This window comes from Mastigoproctus giganteus, chromosome 14 (genome assembly GCF_048544385.1).
Source record: "Mastigoproctus giganteus isolate SK-2022 chromosome 14, ASM4854438v1, whole genome shotgun sequence".
In the NCBI taxonomy this organism is placed as follows: Eukaryota; Metazoa; Arthropoda; class Arachnida; order Uropygi; family Thelyphonidae; genus Mastigoproctus; species Mastigoproctus giganteus.
The window spans coordinates 102,601,471-102,624,979 of NC_143588.1; the positions used below are offsets into that span (position 1 = coordinate 102,601,471).

Sequence of the window (23,509 nt, forward strand, 5' to 3'; positions counted from 1 at the left end):
AAAAGAGAACGAGGAGAGCGAGGAGTAGGAAGGATAAAAGAGATAATAAGAAATTAAGAGAGAAGGAGAAAGAGAGAAACAGACAGAGAATTGGGGGCACAAAAAATAGGTTAAATATATAAATAGGAGAGAATACAGATATAAAGAGAGAGAAAGAGACTGAAAGGGAAAGGAAAAATGAGAGAGAGAGAGAGAGAGAGCGAAACATATTTTGATCGATATAAAAGGACAGAAAGAGCGCAAAGATAGAAAAGGGAAGGAGAAACAAAGGAAAGAACGAAATACAAGTGAAAATGAAGAGTGGAAGGATGAAATAGATAAAAAAGAAGAAGATGGAAATTATAGTAGTGAAAGAGGATGGAAGAGGTGTAACAATTTCTGTATTCAACCATCTGTCTATTGAAGTGCAGTATGGTCGAAGCCACGAATCTTCCTATCTGTTTAAAACCATCCAAAATGGTGCACGTGCAGCCACGCATTAGAAAAGCATTTCCTTTTTAAATCGCAGTTTACTGACACGAAGCGTTCTCTACATAACAACCTCCCATTTCATCAATCCATCATTGACAAAACCCTTCACCCATTAACTTTAATTTCCTCGAGCGTTCTCGCGCCACTGCGTCTTCCCCCAACCCCCACCCCCACTGGAAATGAAACTAAAAGTGTCAAAACTAAACTTTTGCTGTCTCTTTCCATCTAATTACAATTCCGAGAAACAAAAGGAAATAATAAAACCACATTAATCACATTCTCCTCTTTTCTCTCATTCGTCCTGACAGGTGGACTTAACCAATACAATCTCTCTCTCTTTAAGGGCAACATTCTCATTCCTATTCTATTTTCAGGTTTGCAGTAAACAGAGCGGAGAGCAAAGGTTAACCAACGCACACAGAGCCAGAAACAGAGAGAGAGAGAGATGCAGAGGAGCGTGCTCCTGAAGATGACCATAACTCTCCCGCCATTAATATAAACCAGAGATATCAAACCCCGCTAACCGAAACACACTACGCAACAAACGAGTCTGCGTAGATCCAGTTTCCCCTCCGTACATATAATGGAACGGCTCGAATCAGAGAAGCGGCTATATTGTCGGCCGTGTGAGAGACGCGGGCAGATGCTGGCGTGGTGCCGTACACTTTGTGTCCGTCTGCTCACGTGCTGGAAAGAGAACCCCGTCAAACGGCGGCTCTCCGATTTTGTTTTTTCTTCTCCCAACCTTTTTTTTTTTTTTCTCTTTCTGGAATTTGAAATGCGTGACGATGTTTAGTTGTTCGGGGGTTCAAAGGTTAAGTGTTCGTTTGGCGGGGGTGTACGTATAGTCATCGGACGTGTCGACACGCAGACGTCGGAAGGAATGACCGCTAAAACGTAGTCCTGTTTCGTTACTCCGTCGATGGAGAGAGATAGAGAGAAAAAAAGAAAAGATGGAATAAATGTGTCAAGGTCAACCTGAGCGCTGCAGTTCCTCCACGGACTTCAACTGCAACTCAATTACGAAAATGCATTGGTGTGTTCTTAGAAGTTGCACAACTGCCAATAAGTATTTATCCAGTTATGATTAAAAGGGAAAAATTCCGGATTAGCGGGAGCGAACTTAAGATGGAGTTGTTTAATACTTAGATAAAGACGTTGATGTCATAAGAAAGATTTTATTCATTGAACCATCTCCTTGATGAGCACAATGGACATTATTTGATACCTGATATTGTGGGAGGAAACTGGGATTCTTCTTTCCCTTGCTCTGTTACCATAGAGTACATCCTCTTGCAATCATCAGGGTGTGTCCTAAGATACGAAGAAAAAGCATAATCTTCGCTATGACCATCGTTAATCCGAACATTGTTCCATCAGCTTTTTACAGAAGGATGCGCCTGTATTGCCCCTTGACCACTCTGATCGTTTTCATGTGGACTATTTGTCAGAGCACATGTGGAAAGACAGTTCTCAGTCGAGTTGGGGACGTTAAAGATAATGTAAAGAAATCTAATGGTAAGTCGAATTTCTTATCAGAAATTATTTTGATTCGAATTTCTGGGTTTGTTTTGTTTAGAATTTTTGGTTTTGTTTTGTTAGAATTTTTTAAAATTTTGTTTTAGAATTTAATAGAAAAAATTGAATAATTTGAAACACCCTTCGATTGTGGCTTCACCGCATGGCTAGGATGCCAGACAGGAATGCAAACATCACAGGGGTTATTTAAAATAATATCTTTGCTCGGCGAATTTTTGTTTTTATTTCGTTTACAGTTTTTGTTTTTGTTTTGTTTAGAATTTCTCTTTTTGTTTTGTTAGAATTTTTTTTATTTTGTTTTAGAAGTTAATAAAAATAAATTAAATAATTTCAAATACCCATCGATTGTAGCTTTACTACATAACTACTTTGCAAGATGGGAATACATAATTCACAGGGGCAATTTTTAAAATAAAATCTTTACTCTGTTTTGTTAGAATTTTTTAGTTTGGTTTTGTTTAGTTAGAATTTTGTTTTAGAAATTAATAAAAATAATTAGAATAATTTGAAATCCCCTTTGATTGCAGCTGCACTGCATGGCTTTTTTGCCAAATGGGAATGCATAATTCACAGGGGCAATTTTTAAAATAAAATCTTTACTCGGCGAATTTTTGGTTTTGTTTTAGAACTTAACAAAAATTAATTAGAATAATTTGGAATCCCCTTCGATTGTAGCAGCACCGCATGACTACAGTGTTATACAGGAATGCGCGTATCACAGGGGCACTTTTTAAAATAAAATTCCTACTCAGCTCAGCGCGACAGAAAAATATAAACCTCATCTTTTAGTTATAAGTTTCAGATATATTGTGAATAAAATATAAATATACGCGAATATAATATGCATAAACAGACATTTTATTAGGATTTCCAACACTTGCGCAACCATATTGCTTTTTTTCCCTCTTTCATCCCACAATTTCTTAATCTTTAAATATAACTTCCAACAAAAGATATTTTCTCAGATTTTAATATTTAAGAAGTTTTTAAGATTTTGTAGGTAATGATCTGTTGAGAGGAGGGTATAAGCACTTTAAAATTAATGATCTAGCCGACCAGCAAAGAACAAAACAAAATAATATTAAAAATTCACTTTCAGATATAATGCGAATTCTGAATGTATAAAATTGGGAAATATATTATTTAAAAGAAATTACTTATTTACAACTACGCGTAGATGGTCTACTTAGACAGTTGCCATCCCCCAAAGATAAAACCTGTCTCGAAGAAAATTACAGACAGAGTAATTTTGATTTGATATTTGTCTTCGCTAGAAGCCAAGCATTTCTTAAAAGTATCTTGTTTTCTGATAGAAAAACCTGTCTGGCTAGGACAAATTCCCTCAGTTATTTTGAACACAGAAGCTGTAAGGAGTAACTCTGCAAATATTCAAGAGAGAGAGAGAGAAAGAGAGAGTGAGAGACTTTAAACTCTGGAGTTATTCGAATGTTTTATGCTAATCCCTTGTTAATTGCTTCTCTACAAACTCCAAACACTGGCTACTCGCTTTTAATAAGAGCTTCTGGAGTTTTTGAAGAGAAAATGCTCGAATTATTAATCAAGCATGTTCTGTAAACAGATAATAAATAAATTATAAAAGAGTCACTAGACAGAAAATAATGCGCATGTCTGGCAGGCGTTTTGTTCTGCGCTGGATAAATGCGGCTAATTAAATGAATAATTTATAAAAATCTGCAATGGTTTACAAAATTGAACTCAATTAATTTCGGTATTTGGAGATGGAGGTTTTGTTAACAGAGCACATGCACACACATCGAAATATTTTCAATGTACGCGCATGATGTATTAAAAACTTGTTAATTTCGGAATGCAATTTAAATTTTTAACCTGCATATTGTTGTAAATTTCATGATTTCAATCGCACGCGCATGAAATCAACAATTTCAAACTTCTTTATTGTTATAAATTTCATGATTTGATCGCTTGCAGACGAAAGTAAAAATTTTAGACTTCTCTAATGTTGCAGCTTCCATCATTGTAATGATTTAATCATGCCTATTGTAAATTTCAAGATTTCAATCGCTGGCTCATGAAATCAACAATTTTAAACTTCTCTGTCGTGAATTTCATGATTTCGATCGCTCGTGCAAGAAACGAGCAATTTTAAACTGCCATTTTGTTGTATATTTCTTGATTTTGATCGTTCGCAGACGAAATTAACAATTTTAAACTTCTGTAATGTAATTTTCATCATTGTAATGATTTAAACGTGCCTATTGTAAATTTCATGATTTCAATCGCTCGCGCTTGAAATCGACAATTTTAAACTTCTCTAATGTTGCAGATTCCATCATTGTAATGATTTAAACGTGCATATCGTTGTAAATTTCATGATTTCTATTGCTCGTGCAAGAAATCAACAATTTTAAACTGCCCTCTTATTGTAAATTTCGTGATAGGTGGCGCCTTACACAAAACACTATACCACTATGTCCTATTGTTAGAAATTTCATGATTTCGATCGCTCGCAGACGAAATTTTAAACTTCTCTAATGTTGTAATTTTCATCATTTTAAATTTCATGATTTCAATCGCTCGCGCATGAAATCAACAATTTTAAACTTCTCAGTTGTTGTGAATTTCATGATTTCGATCGCTCGTGCCAGAAATCAACAATTTTAAACTGCCCTATTGTTGCTTTTTTTTTGTGGCCTCTGTCAGGAAGCTCAAGCGACCCTGGCAGAGGCCAGCCAGAGTATGATGGGCAGTCTGGCTCACATCCCAGTGATGGTGGCGGGCAACGTAGGCTCCCATTAGGGGTTCCTGCGGCCAAGAACCCAGAGAAACAACAGAACCCAACACAATACTATACACATACAACATGCCACACACATTTCTGGCATTTACAGAATCCTGTATACTTCACAAGAGTAGAGATGGTGCAATTGTGGGAGAACACACGTGGCGCCTTACCCTAAACACTACACCACTAGGCCCTATTTTTGCAAATTTCAAGATAGGTGGCGCCTTACCCTAAACACTATAGCACTACGTCCTATTGTTGTCAATTTCATGATTTCAATCGCTCGCGCAAGAAATCAACAATTTTAAACTTCTCTATTGTTGGAATTTTCATCATTGTAATAATTTCACCGTGCCTATTGTTGTTAATTTCATGAAATCAACAATTTTAAACTTCCCATTGTTGTAAATTTCATGATTTCCATCGCTCGCAGACGAAATGGATAATTTTAAATTTCTCTAATGTTGTAATTTTCATCATTGCAATGATTTTTGACCACGCGCATGAAATTAACTATTTTAAGCTTTCCCGTTGTAAATGCCATGATTTTTAAACACGCGCATGAAATTAACAAATTACACGCGCTTGTTTAAAAATCAAAAGATATTAATTTAAATGTAACTAATTGTAAAGTTTCAATGATTTTCATCCGTGCGCATGAAAATCATTTTAAAAGTGCTCACTGTTGTAAATTTCATGATTTTCAACCGCGCAAATGAAATTGAAATTAATAATTTGAAACGTGACTACTTGTTGTAAATTTCATGATTTTTTAACCGATTTCATGAAATTCTGAATGATTTCATTCGATAGTTGCAAATTTCAACAGAGTAAGCAGAAAAAGCAAATAATTCTCTGATTAAGAATCACTTTAACAACGTATGTTTTCCTTCTCTATAAACTGTACAAAATGGATTAACTGGTACAATGGCATTTGGCATTTCAGAGTATTCATATTTGTGCGGTATCTTCTTTTGCTAAAACTGTAGCAGCATGAAAATATTTCTCGCATTCCACGAGCAAGCATGCTCTTTTATTCCCTAAATATTGCTTTCTGCCGTTATCTGTTTCCATGGTTCAGGAAAAAAAAATGGTGATGGATTTTTCATAAGATGCGGCCAGAATCCAAAGAACGTATGGCTATCGAACGATTTCCACTTATTTCCAACTTAAGGCAATCTTTAAACGTCCGTGTCCCGTTGGGATCTCTTTACTATATGAGGGCTCCAGTTCAACAAATACGCCGGTGGTGAGTTTATTGCGGTAGGGCAGCAACCAAAAAATGTGGAAACGAGAAAACCATGAAAAATGATGAACACGCATAAAGAAAAAATTCTTTCGGAAGGGAAACGGAATTGCTTTTTAGGTATTATCATAACAAGCAAGGGATGGGGGATGTTGGAAAAGGAAAGATGAAATCTTGAGGAGGAGGTGGGAGGTAAGAAAAGAAAAGATGAAATCATTAATAATTTGTACATTGAACCAAATACTTGCCAACAAATAAATAAATATTAAACATTAAGAATGTATCATAAAGTTGAGAAACTCATTCTGCACAACCGGCGCATTCTTGAATTATCTTCCCATTTTTTTTTCTGCACAATTCTAAATGTAATACGGCACATCCATGTGCCTCGACACGTTAATTGGATAACTGGCAAATTACTTATATTAAAATAAACACTAATCGAATTCAATAAAAGCTGTTAGTACAGAATTTAATATAAGATTCGAATTACGTGAGTTGCAAATATACTTGGACAAAAAAATGAATTCTTCGGGTTCTTGGAATTGATTAAGCAATTAGTCGGTATGTAGTATGTCTTAGAAGGAACTAGGGCAAGCTAGTTTCTGCACTATTAACGTTTCCGTTGACAAATATAAGAAAAAAACATTGTTATCATACTGTCAATAAAATGCCAATGTTCCCTGTGCTTCTGAAATATAACCCTTCCAACATTTCCTCTTATGAACTCAACGAATTCTTCGCCAGCTCTGAGATTGCTCTTCGCTCGAATTCTACCAAGTAATGGAGCCAATAGTGTCGCTGACAGGAGCGATGTAACCATCCATCACCCAAAATTTCGATCAATTCGCTCACTCTTAACTGGGAAATTAGCTCGTTATCTGTTTTAGTTTTTAAGAAAAGTATAGGATTTATTCAATCGTTAACCCTTATCGCCTAAAACCAGAAGTTCTTTTCTACTTGAGATTTTCGTCTCCTTTTGTGAGTGCGTGCGTCTGTCAGAGAATCCATACAGTTTGTACGTGAGCTGGTTTGCCAAAAAAAAAATTCCTTTTCCCACTGCGACCGTTATAAACGAGGTCACAGTAACGAGGTTTTATAATAAATTGATTTTGTGGAGAGTGGTTGATATCCGGATAAATAAAAACAATTTTAATTTTTAATAAATTGGAAGTTGAGATGTTTTCTTTAAAAAAGAATTCGACCCGGATTCATCCGGATTTTCAACCCGAATGAAATATGTTTTATTTGTTAATTTTGATAGTTAATAAAACGAAGGGGTGTTGTAATGAACTTAGGTTGGTCAGGGTTTTTGTTATAAAGATTTTGTTTCGAAATAAATCATTTTTAATGATCTTCAGTGCATATTTTAAGAAGAAACGCTCTTCAAACATGAACCACCAATCGAGTGACTGCTAAGACATTTCTCCAACGACGTATGGTGTTTGAGACAATTCCACTTCATCAGATTCGACAAACCATGCAATTTTCCTTGTTGCCAAGGCAATGAACTTGTTGATGACCAAACAATAAACAGAAATCCATTTGCCGCTTAATAGACATATTGATTGGCGCCTCCAGCTTGTTTACCAATTACCTCGATACTCCTAAAAGGTTTTTCCACTGTCCAATATTCGTTAGAATCAAAAAGGAATACTTAATTCATTTTGGTTATTGTGTGTTTAAGTGTACAAGAAACAGATCTTTTATAAACGTCTCTTAAGTTTTTTCGAATTCTCCTCAACTTGGAGAGTTGAAAAATTCTCAAAGGTACATTAACCTTTGTTGTACGTAATCGAACTACAACATCCGCTACAGATTATCTACAAAGACACTCGAGTTCGTAATCGTTATAAGAAAGAAATTTATTTCCTTGAGCTGTAGATAAAGAGAAAAAAAACTGAAGTCTCCAAAAAGAGTTATAGAAAATCAACGTCAGTGAAAAATGTTTTGTTTGAAGTGCTATTTTTTTTCTCCTTTGAATGTCATTGATTTCCGATAAAGTAGTCTCTGTAATGGTTTGCGAACTTCTCTGTTTAATAGGGATAAAATATAGTCCCCGACTATAAAATCTACGTCAAAGATGATGAGGTTGCAGTTGGAAAAATGGAATTATTTAGACATAAAGATCGTTAGAAATCCATAAAGGCAACAGGGAAAAATTGGTTCTCAGAAACTTGTAAATACCAGGTGCGCATTGAGCTCCACATTTTCGTATAATGTGCGCAAGTAACCATAGAAACTAAAACACCACCCTTAAATTGTAGACCGAAGTATAATCCCACGCAAAATCTATATTGTTCATGATTAAGACATGGATGGAGTTGCATATCGTTAAGACTAATAATGGTGTGACGTCATATTCAGGTGTTACTCGAGCATTAAATACGTTTTCTCATTATCTGCCTCAAGAGTGTTGGGTCTTGAAGCTATCTAAACAAAAGAGATTATTGTGGTCGGCTGTATTGTGGATAATATACAGGTAATGCAATTTCCACGTGGATTCATCTCCAAAACGGCTCTCTCTCTACTCTTATTTCATTAACTGCATCGTTATTGTACCCATCCGAGAGGATTTCGCCTTTCTCTTAGCTGTACCATGATTAACTCAGTCTCAAATACAAGACTTAGAGAAAATTTTCTGTTTCCATGGGAACATATAATTTTATTTTGTGAGAAACTCAATGGTCCACACTTTAGAAGCTGTATTTAGAATTGAGAAGAATTTTTATTCAAAATTAACAATGTCCAAAAGAAAAATCATTGAAACTTCACACCTAATCCACTGAGATCCATTAATTGCTGCTATAGTCTGTAGTGATTCCTCTTTCTTTACACTTTTGTAGCTGCATCTAGTTTATTTTTATCTAGGAGTGTCCAAATATTTTTGGCAGGCAGTGTATGCTAGTATTTAATATTTAACGTTTCAAGTTAAAGTAAAATTCAAGCTGGTTGGTTTTAAAAAAAAACAACAAATATTTTTGTCTTTGCTTAGGACTCAATGGAAACCAGTGGTCGCGAGTTGATGATCCTCGCCCTGTGGTAGACAAGAAAGTGGAAGAAATTTCCAAGAATAAGATGTCGTAAGTTATTTCATTCATTATTATAAAATTATTTTTAAAATTAATCTATAATAATATTAATTTATCTTCTAATAGTATTTAATTCATTAATAAAATAAAATAATCGTTTTATAAAATTTAATTAATTAATAAAATAAAATAATCGTTTTATGAAATTTAATTAATTAATAAAATAAAATAATCATTTTATAATATTTAATTAATTAATAAAATGAAATTACCTTTTAATAAAATTTAATTCAGTAATAAAACAAAATTCTTTTTATAAAAGTTAATTCATTAATAAAATAAAATTATCTTTTAATAAAATTTAATTAATTAATAACACAAAATTATCTTTTAATAAAATTTAATTAATTAATAGCAAAAAATTATCTTTTAATAAAATTTAATTCATTAATTGAACAAAATTATCTTTTTATAAAAGTTAATTCATTAATAAAATAAAATTACCCTGTAATAAAATATAATTAATTAATAAAATAAAATTATCTTTTAATAAAACCTAATTCATTAATAAAATTAACTATAAAAAATAAAATTGCCAAGAATTGCTTTAAAAATTAATTCTTGACAATTTAAATTTAATATTTTATCGCTGATGAGTTTCGAATACAACACCACCTTGTATGAATATTTTAAAATAATTATTTAATGATATAATAATTTTTTTAATTATAGCAATAGAAATTTATACAATACTCTTACCATTTCAGGTCCAGCACCGAGCCAAACATGGGAATGACACCGGAAACAACTGTTAAAGTCGAAAATACTCGATGTAAGTTTTAATCAATTACAATTAAAATTCACAAATTATTAATTATCTCAATATTCTTTCTAAATTCCATTCGTTACTAGATGGCGCTGTTTTTATTGAATACAATAACTTGCAATGATTTTCAATTGCAGATTATCTGGTGATAGACAAAGCCCTGTTTAACATCACCAAAAATACTGGAGAAAGTGTTCGTCTTCGATGTGAAGTGAGGGGTTATCCTCTTCCTCAGATACTGTGGTTCAAAAATGAAGCCCCCTTGGAGGTTGAACGTGGAAGGGTTGATGTTCGCAAGTACACTCTTGGTGCTGAGCGAATTGGTTCCAGATTACGAATTGTTCATCTCGACATCCATGACACTGGATATTATAGATGTGAGGCAAGCAATAGTTATTACAGAGTAGAAACAACGGGGATTGTTATGGTAAAAGCAGGTATAATGCAATAAATTTTTTAAATAAATTTATATATTATTTAATTACTTCAATCAGTAATTTATTTCATTCATTAAATAATTATTTAAATTATTTTATTAAATTATCAGAAACCTCATTAAGCATTAAACTATTTAAATAATTAGACTGTTAAATTATTTAAATTGTCAATTAAATTTGAGATTTTAATATTAATATAAAAAATTAAAATCTTTTATTTGAAAAAGATTAATTCAAAAATTGTATGTTAAAATGAATAACGATTAATTTGAGGTAATTAATTAATTATAATAATAGATGAACACATTATTATATACATATTAAAATCAACAGATATAAATAAATAATAATTAATAATTAAATTATTAAAATTAATTTTTCAAAAATTTGTGATCTCAATAAATGAAAAAAATAATTTAAAAAATTATGAATGAAGTTATTAATTATATTAATAATTATATCTATACAATTATGCATTATGTTTATTATATAATTAAATATACATATAATTATATAACCGTTATTATTTTAATAACACAATTAGTGAAAATTGTAAAATAATCTCCTAATATATTAAATTAATTAATTAGTATAATTTTGTTATTATTAATTGAAGAACTGTTTCTCATATTCTCACTATCTTATGAACTCCTCCGATTGTGCAGTTATCTGACAGTATAAATAGAAAATTTATTTATCTATTTAAATTTATTTATTTAATATAATTCCAAAGGTAAAATTTTGTCAGCTTTTAACATTAATAATAATGCCTCTAAATGAAATTTGTGTTTTTAATATAAAATGATTTTTTATCTATTTTTTTTTTTTTTGTTCTCTTTTCAGGAAGAATCCACTCTCCTTCAGTGATCCCAGATTTTCCTCCAGCCTTCCCACATTTCCCCGCTCTTGGAGGAAGGTACGTCAATGGCATCTTATTAACTTTGCCTTTTAAGTTTCCTGTAATGATGGTTTCCATGGAAACTGGGATGATCCATGATGTTCGATAGAGTAACATCATTATAAAACTAATTTACTTCACTGTATCTCTGCGAGCTCAATTGCTAAAACTCGAATTCCTTAATATTACTTCTTTGCTGTAAAATAATCATTCGATATACACTATAAGTAAAAATCTAACGTCCTTTAGGGATCGCTCACTAAGTTACTAGGTTAATAATTAACAGTCTTTGCATTTCAGATAATATAAAATATTATTTTCAATATTAAATTGCCTAAAAGGCATAATTCTTTATGACAAGGTAGATTAAAGGTAATTAATCGGAAAATAAGGTAATTTAAAGGTACTTTAATTTTAAAAAGGCTAATTGAAAGGTATGTTAAAATTTAAAAATAGGGTAATTTAAAGGTATGTTAAAATTTTAAATAAGGGTAATTTAAAGGTGTGTTAAAATTTACAATAAGGGTAATTTATAGGTGTTAAAATATACAATAAGGGTAATTTGAAGGCGTGTTAAAATTTAAATAAGGGTAATTGAAATGTGTGTTAAAAATTAAAACAAAGGTAATTTAAAGGTTTGTTAAAAATTAAACTAAGGGTAATTTAAAAGTGTGTTAAAATTTTAAATAAGGGTAATTTAAAGGCGTGTTAAAATTTAAATAAGGGTAATTGAAATGTGTGTTAAAATTTAAAATAAGGGTAATTGAAACATGTGTTAAAAATAAAAAAAAGGTAATTTAAAGGTTTCTTAAAAATTAAACTAAGGGTAATTCAAAAGTGTTAAAATTTTAAATAAGGGTAATTTAAAGGTGTGTTAAAATTTACAATAAGGGTAATTTAAAGGCGTATTAAAATTTCGAATAAGGGTAATTTGAAGACGTGTTAAAGTTTAAAATAAGGCTAATTTAATGGTTTGTTAAATTTTGAATTAAGTGCAATTTAAAGGTAAGTTTAATTTAAAAAGTAATATGAAGGTAATTTAAATAAAATTTTACTTTTTTTCTAAAATATGGAAATCTAATTTAATTTAAAGGTAATTTAAATCTATCATTTTCTATTAATTTCCGCGGATCGATTTTTTACTTTTTGGATTGATTTCTCAATATTGAGAGTTTTCTGAATTCTTTTTCGTTGGGCAGAAAGTTTCAATATTTTTATTTTTTTGTGTCTCGCTCTGTCTATCCCTCCATCTCGGTTATTTTCTGATATATTCGATGCCATTTTGTTTTCTGCAGGTTTCCAGATCTCGACCAGGACAATGAGTACGGATTCTGTCAAGTATACCGCGGTGTCACTTGCTCCCAGCTGATAGGAAACCGGACAGTGTACGTGAAGGCGACCTTAAGCCTTAGCCAGCTAGAAGAACGTCTCACGGCTGCTTTAACAGTCTTAGCAACATCCCAGGAGATCTCGAGCGAATGTCACAAACACGTTATACCGTTCCTCTGTTTCTACGCATTTCCTCCGTGCGACGAAAGCACTCCGTATCCCGTGGCGAGAGATGTGTGTCGAGATGAGTGCGAGACATTAGACGCGACGATTTGTCAGGAGGAATTTGCCACGGCGCGCAGCCACCCTCTGCTAGGCCAGCAGGATATGTTCCCTACTTGCAAAGACCTTCCTCCCGTGGGATCGAAGGAGGGTGAGAACTGCTTCAGTCTGGGGATACCGGGACAGGTCGACATTAATTACAGTAAGTGCTGCTTGTTGCTGCTGTTGCGCTTATTTCTTTCATTAAAGAGTGCACTTGCCAGTATCCACTATCTTTATTATTTATTTTATGTTTCATACGCCTTAAAGGAATAAACTATTAATTTTCTAATTGGTATTTATTTTTTAACCCTTTTTGCTGGTGAGTTTATAACTTGCAAAGAAGGCATTTTAGGCATTAAGACCTAATGGTACTGAATAGCAATTTGGTGTGCTAGCAGTAGTCAGTTCGCTATTTTTTTTAATTATTAATGTTAAATCCTAATTTTACTAGTTGAATACAAAATTTGTATGATCTTATTAGTTAAAGAATCACGTCGAAAATAAATAAAATAAAAGAGTAATTTGAAAAGGAACATAAAAGGGAGGAAATGGAAAATTGCAATGCCTCATGCATATTATTTTGTTAAATATATGTATCAGTTTATTGGGAAGGGTATCGTAAAAGGACATACCTTGATAAATCTATGGATAACAGTAAATATAAGAGGGATGATCTTAGAATTCGCCGACTGGTGCAAGATTTTGTTCATCGCGTGAGCTTTCCATAACTACCGCTAGAGGCGCTCTCTCTCTGATCGCTATTGAGCAGACTCTGTATGCACATGCCAGTACTTGTCCAGCTAGTGTTGTTTGAAGAGAGTTTTTTTGGCTGCGCGTCGCTGACGATCCTTTTGAAGCAAGTATCATGTCGGACATACAGATTGAACAGCAATATGGGATTCGTTATTGTGCCAGATGAGGCTTAAATGCATCAGAAACAGTTGAAGAGATGAATGAAGCGTGTGGTGATGTGATAAGTGTCTTGTTAGGATGGCCATATTCCGGTGTGAAATGCAACAAGACAATGCTAGGCCGCATGCGGCTAATATTGTGCAGCCAGTGATCGCCGCCATAGGTGCCGAGGTTCTGTCATATCCCTCCTTATTTACCGGACTTAGCCCCTTGTGATTTCTTCCTGTGTACATGGCTGAAGAAAGCTCTGGAAGACAAGCGTTTCGCGTCCTACAATGGATGCCGCAAAGGATGCAGCCTTTCTAAAATGGCTTGCAAGAAGAATTTAATGCGTGGGTACGACAGTGGTGAAAGTGTGTAAACTTAAAGGGGGAATATTTTGAGAAGGAGAAATCGACAGAAAATTCAGATGATGACAATTAAGATAAGATCTTGCACCAGTCCCCGAATTAAATGATCATCCCTCGTATATTACATTATGGACGTAGTGTCTATATTGCCCCTGCAATGGCAACAGCCCATAAATTCCATACAAGAATAATGAATCAGAGAGAGAGAGAGAGAGAAGAGAAAGTGGGAAAGAGATAATTAGAGGAAGAAAGACATTGAGAGAAAGAGAAAGACAAAGTAAACAACAGAGAGAGAGAGAGAGAGAGAGAGAGAGAGAAAGGGGTAAGGAGAAAGAATGATAACGAGGGGAACAAGAAGAACAGAGATGAGACAGAGAAAGAGACATGAAAAGAGAGAGAAATGTAGAGAAACAGAGAGTTAAAGAGAGAAAGTAACATACAGAGAGAGAGATTTTTGATTTGATTGATTTGGTAGTTGTTGGCGCATCGGCTTCTGTGGCCATATTGCACCTCCCAAGGTTTTTGCAGTACTTTGATCCAAGCCCGAGGCGGGAATCGAACCCGCGACCTTTGGGTTGCCGGGCAGGTACTTTACCTACTCGGCTAGCCCGGTCGGCAGAGAGAGAGAGAGAGAGAGAGAGAGAGAGAGAGAGAGAGAAATGATAAGACGGCCATATAGAGAGAGAAAAAGAATTTAAGAAAGAGGAAAGACAAAGGAAAAAAAGACATAGAGAGAAAAGAAAGTGAAATCAAGAGAGAAATGATAAGGTTGATTGACGGAAAGAGAAACTGAAAGTAGGCGAGAAAGGAAAGACACGTAAAGAGAAGGTGAGAGAGAAATTGGACCAGATGGAGTCAAAGAACAAAATAAACAGTGAGTGAGAAAGAACAAAGGAACAGAGAGAGAGAGAGAGAGAGATCGAGAGAGAAAAAAAGAGACTAAAGATATAGAGAAAAAGAGAGAAATGATACGAGAAATAATGATAGCGAGCGAGAAACGGAGAAAGGAAGAAAGAAAGAAACAGCCGGAGAGAGTGGAAGAAGGAGGCATAAAGATAGGGACAGAGAAAGAAATAGAGAGAGACAGAGAGAGAAAGAGAGAGAAATTATAAGAGGAATGTAGGAAAAAAGAGAGTGGTAAGAGGGAGAATGACAGATAGATGGAGTGGGAGAAAGGAGGAAGACAGAAGCAGAACGAGAGGCCCAGAGAGAAATAATAAGAGAAAGAGATTGGGGGATAAGGAGGAAGAGAGAAAGGAGAAAAAAGAAAGAAAGTAGAGAGAAATGAAGAGAGAGAGACCCACTTGAGTCTCTTCGAACATCGATCTTGTTCCTGGCAAACAGTCTATAACTGATGCAATGCCGAATTTATTCTTTTGGGAGTCTCCTACATTTTGTCAAGGTAGTGTATGTTCTTCATCTCCCCCCCCCCTCTCTCTCTCTCTAGGAGCTACAACGGATGCCATTAGGCGGGATGTTTCCAATGAAGCAAATTATTCTCCCGACTCCGTTGTTATTCCAATTAACGTGGCGAGTCCAAAATTTCCATTAGCGGGGCCCCCCTTTCGCAATACCATTCGTTGCCAATATCGGAGATGCGAAAAGTGACCTGTCGGTGGACGATTATGTAAGGGATTCGCCCGGCAATTATGGCGATTCGTTGAACGCAATGTCATGTACGTCGATATTTGCGAGCCAATTCCATTAGACGCCGCTATATTTAGCAATTTCAATTTGGCCAGAACAATCGCAATTATTTCTTATTTTATTGCCAGATCAGAGCTGCTACGCCGGAAGAGGAAATGATTACCGGGGTCCGGTTTCGCACACGATTTCGAATCTGAAGTGCCAGAAGTGGACTCCCGTTAGCGAGTACCCGGAGCTTGCCGGAGGTCACAATTACTGCCGCAACCCCGGTGGTCTGGAGGTCCAACCGTGGTGTTTCACAACGGATCCTCACATCAGAAAGGAAGTGTGCGATGTACCAAAATGCGGTAGGTCCTTCTCAGATCGTTAAATTAAAAAAAGGAATTAAAATCGCTAATTAATTATTAATAATTAATTGAAATAATTTTGTTAAAGGTTTGTAATTTGTTAAATTTTATTTAAAATAAAAAATTTAAAAATTTTATTTTTTAAAAATTGTTAAAATTTATAATTTGTTGTTAAATTAATTTAATTTAATCGATTAAATTAATCTTTAATTAAATATAAGTAAATTAATTTAATTTTAGTTTCAATTAATTAAATAATTTAATTAAATTTAATTTTTAAATTTTATATTTTAATATAAAAATTGTTTAATTTTATATTTTTCGTTGAGTAAAAAAATTGACCTAATAAAAAATTGCAAAAATCTAACTTTAAAAACCATTTGGTTTTTTATTAAATTAATTTAAAAATTTTGTTAAACTTTTGTAATTTGTTAAACTTTATTTAAAATTGTATTTTTGTAATTTATATATTTGTAATTTATATATTTTTAATTTATATTTTAAAAATATAAAATTTGAAAATTTTATATCTTAAAAATTGTTAAATTTTATATTTTATCGTTAAGTGAAAAAAAATTGTTCAGATCTGTTAAATTTTGTATTATTTTACGAACAAAAGATTATTTAATATTTTTGTTATGAAATTTGGTGAAAAAAATTTCGACAATTATTTTGAAAAAAATATAAAATAAATTTTATGAATTTTTCTTATGAATTTTATTAAATAAAATTTGATAAAACTTTTTGTTATGAAATTTGTTTAAATAAGTTTGTTAAACATTTTTGTAAGTTAATTTGTTAAAATAATTTTGTCAAGTATTTTTCTAATGAAATTTATTAAAATTTATATGCATTTAATTATAAATTTAATTAATTATAATAAAGTTAATATTTTAATAAAGTTTATTGAAATTTTTAATTATAAATTATTTTATAAACTTTACTTATCGTTACTTATGCAAATATATAAGGGGTAGGCATTTATATTACCCTACAAAAAGTATTAGAACACCCCTGTCTTCATAGTCCATTGGATCTTCCCTGATAAACTGGTAACAGTTTGGTTTATCAGGAACTCACGCCAGTCAATTGTCCTCATTATGACACCTAAAACCGAGCTGACCGACGTCGAGAGAGGGAGTCATTATCGGATGTCATATTCTGACAGCCGACACCAACCTAGATCAACTGTTGGCGATGTTATGAAATGGGAGAGTGCCGTTACCACAACAGGAAGATCATGATAGCTCACTGCACGTGACCAAAGGGCTCAGGAGGGTATTACTCTGGAGGTAGTACCGTGGAGTTTGTCAGAGATGCCAGAGAAACAACATTCTATTGAAATAAGTGGCAGTGAGGCCACTGTGAAGTCAGTTCAGATACTTTTTGGAGGGTAGTGTATATCTTGCTGCATTTATTAATTTAATGAATCTAAAGATTCATAGAAAAACTATTATGAATGTCAATAACTTTATATGTATTTAATACAATATATTTCTGTGTTTTGCAGAGGACTACCTATGGTTATATATTTTGTTACCTCCAGTTCTATCTGTTATTCTCTTGGGCATCTTGATAGCCCTCTGGTGTAGCCGACAACGAAGGAAAACTTGCAACTCCAGTTCCAAGTTACCTCAGTGTTCCACCCGAATGGTTCTCAAAAGAGACCACCAGATGGAATTAAAATTCGTCCCTAGAAATCACCCATACGTGTCCGAAGTGATGTCTTCAAACATCCAGCTTTTACATGAACTAGGTGAGGGAAGATTCGGGAAAGTGTACAGAGGTGAGTTGAAAAATGCCAAGGGGACGAATCCAGTCGCTATTAAGACACTCAGGGAAGGAGCTAGCGTTCAGTGCCAACAGGAGTTCTACAGAGAGGTAGAGAGGATGATGGATATTAGGCATCCCAATGTTGTTTGTTTGGTGGGGGTTTGTTTGAGGGAAAAGCCCCTGTGTCTCTTGTTGGAATACATGTTCCATTGTGATCTGCAGGAGTATTTAATAATACATTCACCACATTCTGACGTATCCGTTCAAGGAGAAGATGGAACCCCCCAAATTTTGGACCTTTCCGACTTCTTGGCTATCTCCAAACAAGTTGCATCTGGACTGGAGTATCTTTCCAGTTGTCATGTTGTTCATCGGGACGTTGCGGCAAGGAACTGTCTTGTAGGAGAGAAACTTACCATCAAAATATCCGACTTGGGATTATGTCGGAACAGCTGTGTTTCTGATTATTGTAGGATCCAGAACACCCTTCTTCCAGTCAGGTGGATGGCGCCAGAATCCCTTCTGTACGGTCGATTTACTAGTGAGAGTGACGTGTGGTCTTTTGGAGTTCTCCTGTGGGAAATTTTCAGCTACGGACTTCAACCTTATTATAGTTATGACAATCACGAAGTAGTAGAAATGATCTGCAATCATCAACTTCTACCACGCCCAGATGACTGTCCTTCATACGTTTATGTCATCATAGCTGATTGTTGGCAAAAACAACCCAATAACAGACCAAGTTTTAAGACTGTCCATAACCGGCTATGTTCTGTGGACAGTATCCATACTAGGACGTACAGCATAACCCATTCTGTGATCACGCATAACAGCAGTCACTATAGCAGCACTGGACCAAGCAACAACACTGGCTCAACGAACATTACCAGCACCACAGCAAGATTGTCCTCTCCGTTCTCCCGAAATATGGCAGGTGGATTGACAACACAGTACATAGTGTCATCACAAGAGGTCTCTCATCATAGGACACACCAGTGCCAACAAGTGTAGCTCTAGTTAAGACTCTATTTTCATAAAACTACCTCCTCAAGAAACTTAGCCTAAGCCTAATCAGTTAAGCCTAACCAGTTAAGCCTAATCAGTTAAGCCTAACTTATGAACTATGACAGTTATAAATTGGACTTTTTTTTTTTTTTGAAAGGACATATCTTCTAAGAACTTTGTAATTATGTACTGACTGGTGCTGATATTCAAAGGAAATTACTTAAAGGGTTAAATTCGTGCATTGTAAATGGTTTCGACACCTTTTAATGTTATCAGAAGGGGCGAATCTGGTTTTGAGTAGTAAAACATTTTGTATTAAGTTTGAGGTCCCCTTAAGTACGTTCATTGGAGTGCTATAATGTTGTTCCTATTATATCGGGCGAGATTAGTCTCCTTTTAAATAAGGGTCACGTGACTTATCGTATTTCTCTACCACGTGGGTAATTCCAGAGGTTTAAATAATTTATGTAGGACGTTTCGCTTAAGCACACCACATATTCCCAGTGAGAGAGAGAGAATGAAATTCTGTGACATTGTTATCTTTGAAACCAAATTTAATAGGATGTTGGGCAATTTAAAACACGAGAGGTGTGCCTTGGATTTAGAGCATATCTTTAATTTTCCAATTGATCCAAACAATAGCAGCTTTCTTATCGCGCATGCTCCACTTACTAGAAGTTCGTTCATATTTAATAAACCAGCGATGTGCTTTTGTTGTGTGTTTTTTCACTATAGAAAAATCGGTTGAATATTCAATTTGCATTGTTGTTTACATCGCAGACGATTTCTGTCAACAATTATTGTATTGCAGACGATTTCTGTCAACAATCATTGTATTGCAGACGATTTCTGTCAACAATTATTGTCTCTCGTGCACGTGCAATCATTGCATTGTTGGGAAAACGCGTTATGTTTATGAAATATACATTGTTTAGTACGACGTAAACACATTGTTTAGCATTTGCCATGAATCTTTGGTGTGAATTTTTAGAGATGCTGTTCGAAAAATATTGTTCTGTGATTACTGCGATTTGAGTTAGATTTGGTGGACTGTGTAACTCTTGAGAAGAAGTAAGCTCTAGTGGGAACTAAAAAAAAAAAAAAGTTATCAAAAGTGGGCAGTTTATTGGCGTTGTTTTACATGTAGTGTTGTTTTAAAAGTTTAACTACTGTTGTCCCCTAATATTTAACAAATGTACTTGGAAAGTCTAAAAAAAAAGAAGCTTGAAGGTTTTCTTACTACGACCATAAAAAGTGTTCATGTATTTATATTGGAATATTTCTAAGAGATGTTGTAGTTTGGATATCTTACAATAAAACCATATCTTTGAACTCTTATGAGAAAACTGTTTCTACAGATAACTAAATAAAGGTTTTTCTATGGCGAAGCTGTCTACTTGTTAATGTTGATCCAAAGATTTTAATACCAAATACTAAATTAAAAATCAATATTCCTGAGCACTTAAACATTTTATGTAAATAATACATCAACTTAGTAACTTTTAAATTCCTTTGATGCCTTTCAAATAAACTGTAGTGTCCTTGGTTTCACCTTCAGATGCCCTTCAATTAACCTTTAGTGTCCTTGGTTTCACCCTCATATGCCCTTCAGTTAACCTTTAATGTCCTTGGTTTAACCCCAGATGCCCTTGGGATAACTCTCAAGTTACCTCAACGTAATAATCCTCAGCAACCCTTAGTGCCTTTGAAATAACCTCGATTACCTTTAATGTCCTAAGAGTAATCAATTCCCTTGAATTAATCTTTAATGTCTTTGGGATAATCCTCAGATTCCTTTCAAGTAACCTTTATTCCTTAGAATAATTCTCACACGCTTTCAATTAACTCTGAGCGCCCTTGAGACAACACTATATGCCTTCATGTATTCTTTATTATCGTTGGTTTAATCCTCAGATGCCCTTAAAGTATCCTTTAGTGTCCTTGAGATAATCCTCAGATTACCTTAATGAAATAATCTTTGGCAAGTTTTAGTGTCCTCGGAATAATCCTCGATAACCTTTAATATCCTTGGAGTATTCCTTAGATTCGCTTCAAGTAATCTTTAATGTCCTTGGGATAATCCTAAGATTCCTTTTAAGTAACCTTTATTGTCCTTAGAATAATCTTCACACGCCTACAAATAAACTTTAGCGTCCTTGGGACGACACTCGATGCCTTCAAGTATCCTTTAGTGTCCTCAAGAAGACCCCAGATGCCCTTCAATCATGCTCTACTGTCCTCAAGAAGCCCCAGATGCGCTTCAAGTAACCTTTAGTATTCTTATAGTGTTTAGCTGCTATTCAAGTAACCTTCAACTGCCATTCAAGTAACCTATAGTGTAGACAGCAGAGCATACTTCAGTAGTATGCTCTACTGTCCTCGAGAAGCCCCAGATACCCTTCAAGTAACCTTTAGTGTTCTTATAGTCTTCAGCTGCTAGTCAAGCAACCTTGAGCCTTCTAGTCAAGTAACCTTCAGTCTTCTAGTCAAGTAACCTTCAGCCTTCTATTCAAGTAACCTTCAACTGCCATTCAAGTAACCTTTAGTGTCCTGGGATAATCTCATATTCACTTCAAATAACATTTAGTGTCCTTGGGATAACTTTCAGATTCCCTTCACATAATAAGCACCAATAACCGTTAATGTCCATGCGATAATCCTCAAATCCTTTTGAAGTACCCTTTAGTGTCCTTAGTATAGTCCTCAGATTACCTTAGCGTAATAATCGTCAGCAACCTTTAGTGTCCTTGGAATAACCTCAGATTTCTTTCAAGTAACCTTTATTGTTCTGATATTCCTTACACGCCTTTAAGTAACCTTTAACGTTCTTGGGACAACACTCAATGCCTCCAAGTATATTTTAGTGTCCTTAAGATGCCCTTCAAGTAACCTTTAAGTGTCATTGGTTTGATCGTGAGATGTACTTCAAGTAACCTTTAGCGTCATTTGCATAGGTTAAGGTTCCCTTCACATCCTCAGTAACCTTCAATGTTCTTGCGATAATCTTCAGATTCTCTTCAAGTAACGTTCAGTGTCTGGAATAATCCTTAGATTCTCTTGAAGCAGTTTTTAGCATCCTTGGGATAATCTTCACAAGCCATTTAGTGTCCTTAAGATGATAGTGAGATTATCCCTGGGTACAACATAACTATTTTTTTAATCTGAGAAAATAATGTTATTTATTTTTATACTTTTTCTGTCTTGACTGTCTGGGGGCACTTTTGCCCCTACAGTAATGCTGAACTAATTATTAACCAATTTAGCAAAGGGTAAATGACCCAAAGATGACCATCACATGACCTTCGATCCTCTTTAAATGACCTCAAATGCCCTTAACATGACCTTCGATCATCTTTAAATGACCTCCAATGCCCTTCAGATGAATTTCATGCTAAAAATGGTGAGGTTAACAGCAGTAAACAAGACTTTCAGCCATTTTCAAAACACACACAGTGGGCTATGCTTATCCAAAGCAGTGCCCCCTACTCAAATCCGAGTTCTGCGTATCAGGAATTTATTTATAATTCAAAACAATCTATCAAAATGCGTTATTTTTCTGTAGGGAAACCTCCCCTTTACGATTTTATTTCATGCCCTTCGATGTTTTTTTGACCACAAATTATCAGTAGCTGCAGAAAGGAAAAAACCGCCACAGCCCTGAAAGCGTTTGTGTGTAATGAAGGAAAAACAATCGATAAAGTTGCTCGACACATGTCCAGAGTTGAATGCATTGGTTGCAGTTGGAAAGATGGGTGTGACCAAACATGTGTAAGTGGTTCGGGTAAATGTCCTCCTGTAATGACTGTGAGGAGAAGAGAAATATGTGATGAAGGCAAGCAGAGGGCCACATATCGATCTTTTAATGGATAAATTTCGTTGATGAGTGTCGGTGTTATTGCTTTTCTTGAACCGATGATGAAGAATCAAGATTTATTCAAAAGATACAGAAACGTTGATTCGAGAATTTTAATCTTTTGAATCTTTTCGATAATTCGAAACAGAAAAGGTCAATCAAAATTAAAATTTAACCCAAAAGATCAAAACTTAGTGAAAACTGATTTAAAAAAAAAAAAAATCAGTATTAATTTTTTTTTTATAAAATTACAAAAATTCCCAAGTTCTGCAAGACATCCATTTCTAAAATTTTCAGTGTCATTAAAAGAAATCATGTGGAACGCCATCTGGTGGCGTATTTTAGAACTAGCGTATTTTACTACTTTTCCGCATAGTGAATCGAGCTTCTTCCAAATATTTGACATCTCTGACGAATGGTGCGTTCTCTTTTAGGCGTCCCTCACTAGGAGTCGCTTCGGAGTGCCAACAGCGAACGATTAAAGCTGAGCAGTGATGGCGAATTGCTCGATGTGATCGCTAATAAAGTTTTCTATTAGCAGCTTTTGTTTCTTCACTAACCGCAGCTGTAAGTTACAGGACGTGCCGCCGATTTCAACCCCCAATTTTTCCCCCTTCGTCTTGTCTCGGTTTTCTTAATGAAGTTCGCAGCCATTTTCCTCCAGATGATTTTAAGAAAATGTTTTCGAAGAAACAGCACGAGAACCTCTCCGAGAGCGATTTAAATGTAAATGAGGCTCGCTGGGGGTTGGCGGGGAGGGCGACGTCGCGCTTCTAGATTTATGACAAATATATTTCACACTCTCTAAATGCGGGG

General features: G+C 34.5%; 1 protein-coding gene across 1 annotated transcript; it reads left to right on the forward strand.

The window, feature by feature from the left end:
* The first annotated feature begins 1,105 nt into the window (after positions 1-1,105).
* LOC150075456 (inactive tyrosine-protein kinase transmembrane receptor ROR1-like) lies at positions 1,106-18,922 on the forward strand. The gene is made up of 8 exons (XM_090388492.1): positions 1,106-1,989; positions 9,016-9,103; positions 9,820-9,884; positions 10,016-10,315; positions 11,159-11,231; positions 12,509-12,966; positions 15,844-16,062; positions 17,573-18,922. Exons 1-8 carry the CDS (start codon positions 1,818-1,820, stop codon positions 18,844-18,846), a joined length of 2,649 nt encoding a protein of 882 aa, XP_090244618.1. The 5' UTR covers positions 1,106-1,817; the 3' UTR covers positions 18,847-18,922.
* Positions 18,923-23,509: the final 4,587 nt, after the last annotated feature.

Excerpts from the sequence above, each read along its gene's own strand:
- LOC150075456 (XM_090388492.1), top strand. The coding sequence starts at position 1,818 with ATGACCATCGTTAATCCGAACATTGTTCCATCAGCTTTTTACAGAAGG. Across the intron at positions 10,316-11,158 it reads GATTGTTATGGTAAAAGCAG|GAAGAATCCACTCTCCTTCA; the intron begins GTATAATGCAAT and ends TTCTCTTTTCAG. Across the intron at positions 11,232-12,508 it reads TTCCCCGCTCTTGGAGGAAG|GTTTCCAGATCTCGACCAGG; the intron begins GTACGTCAATGG and ends TGTTTTCTGCAG.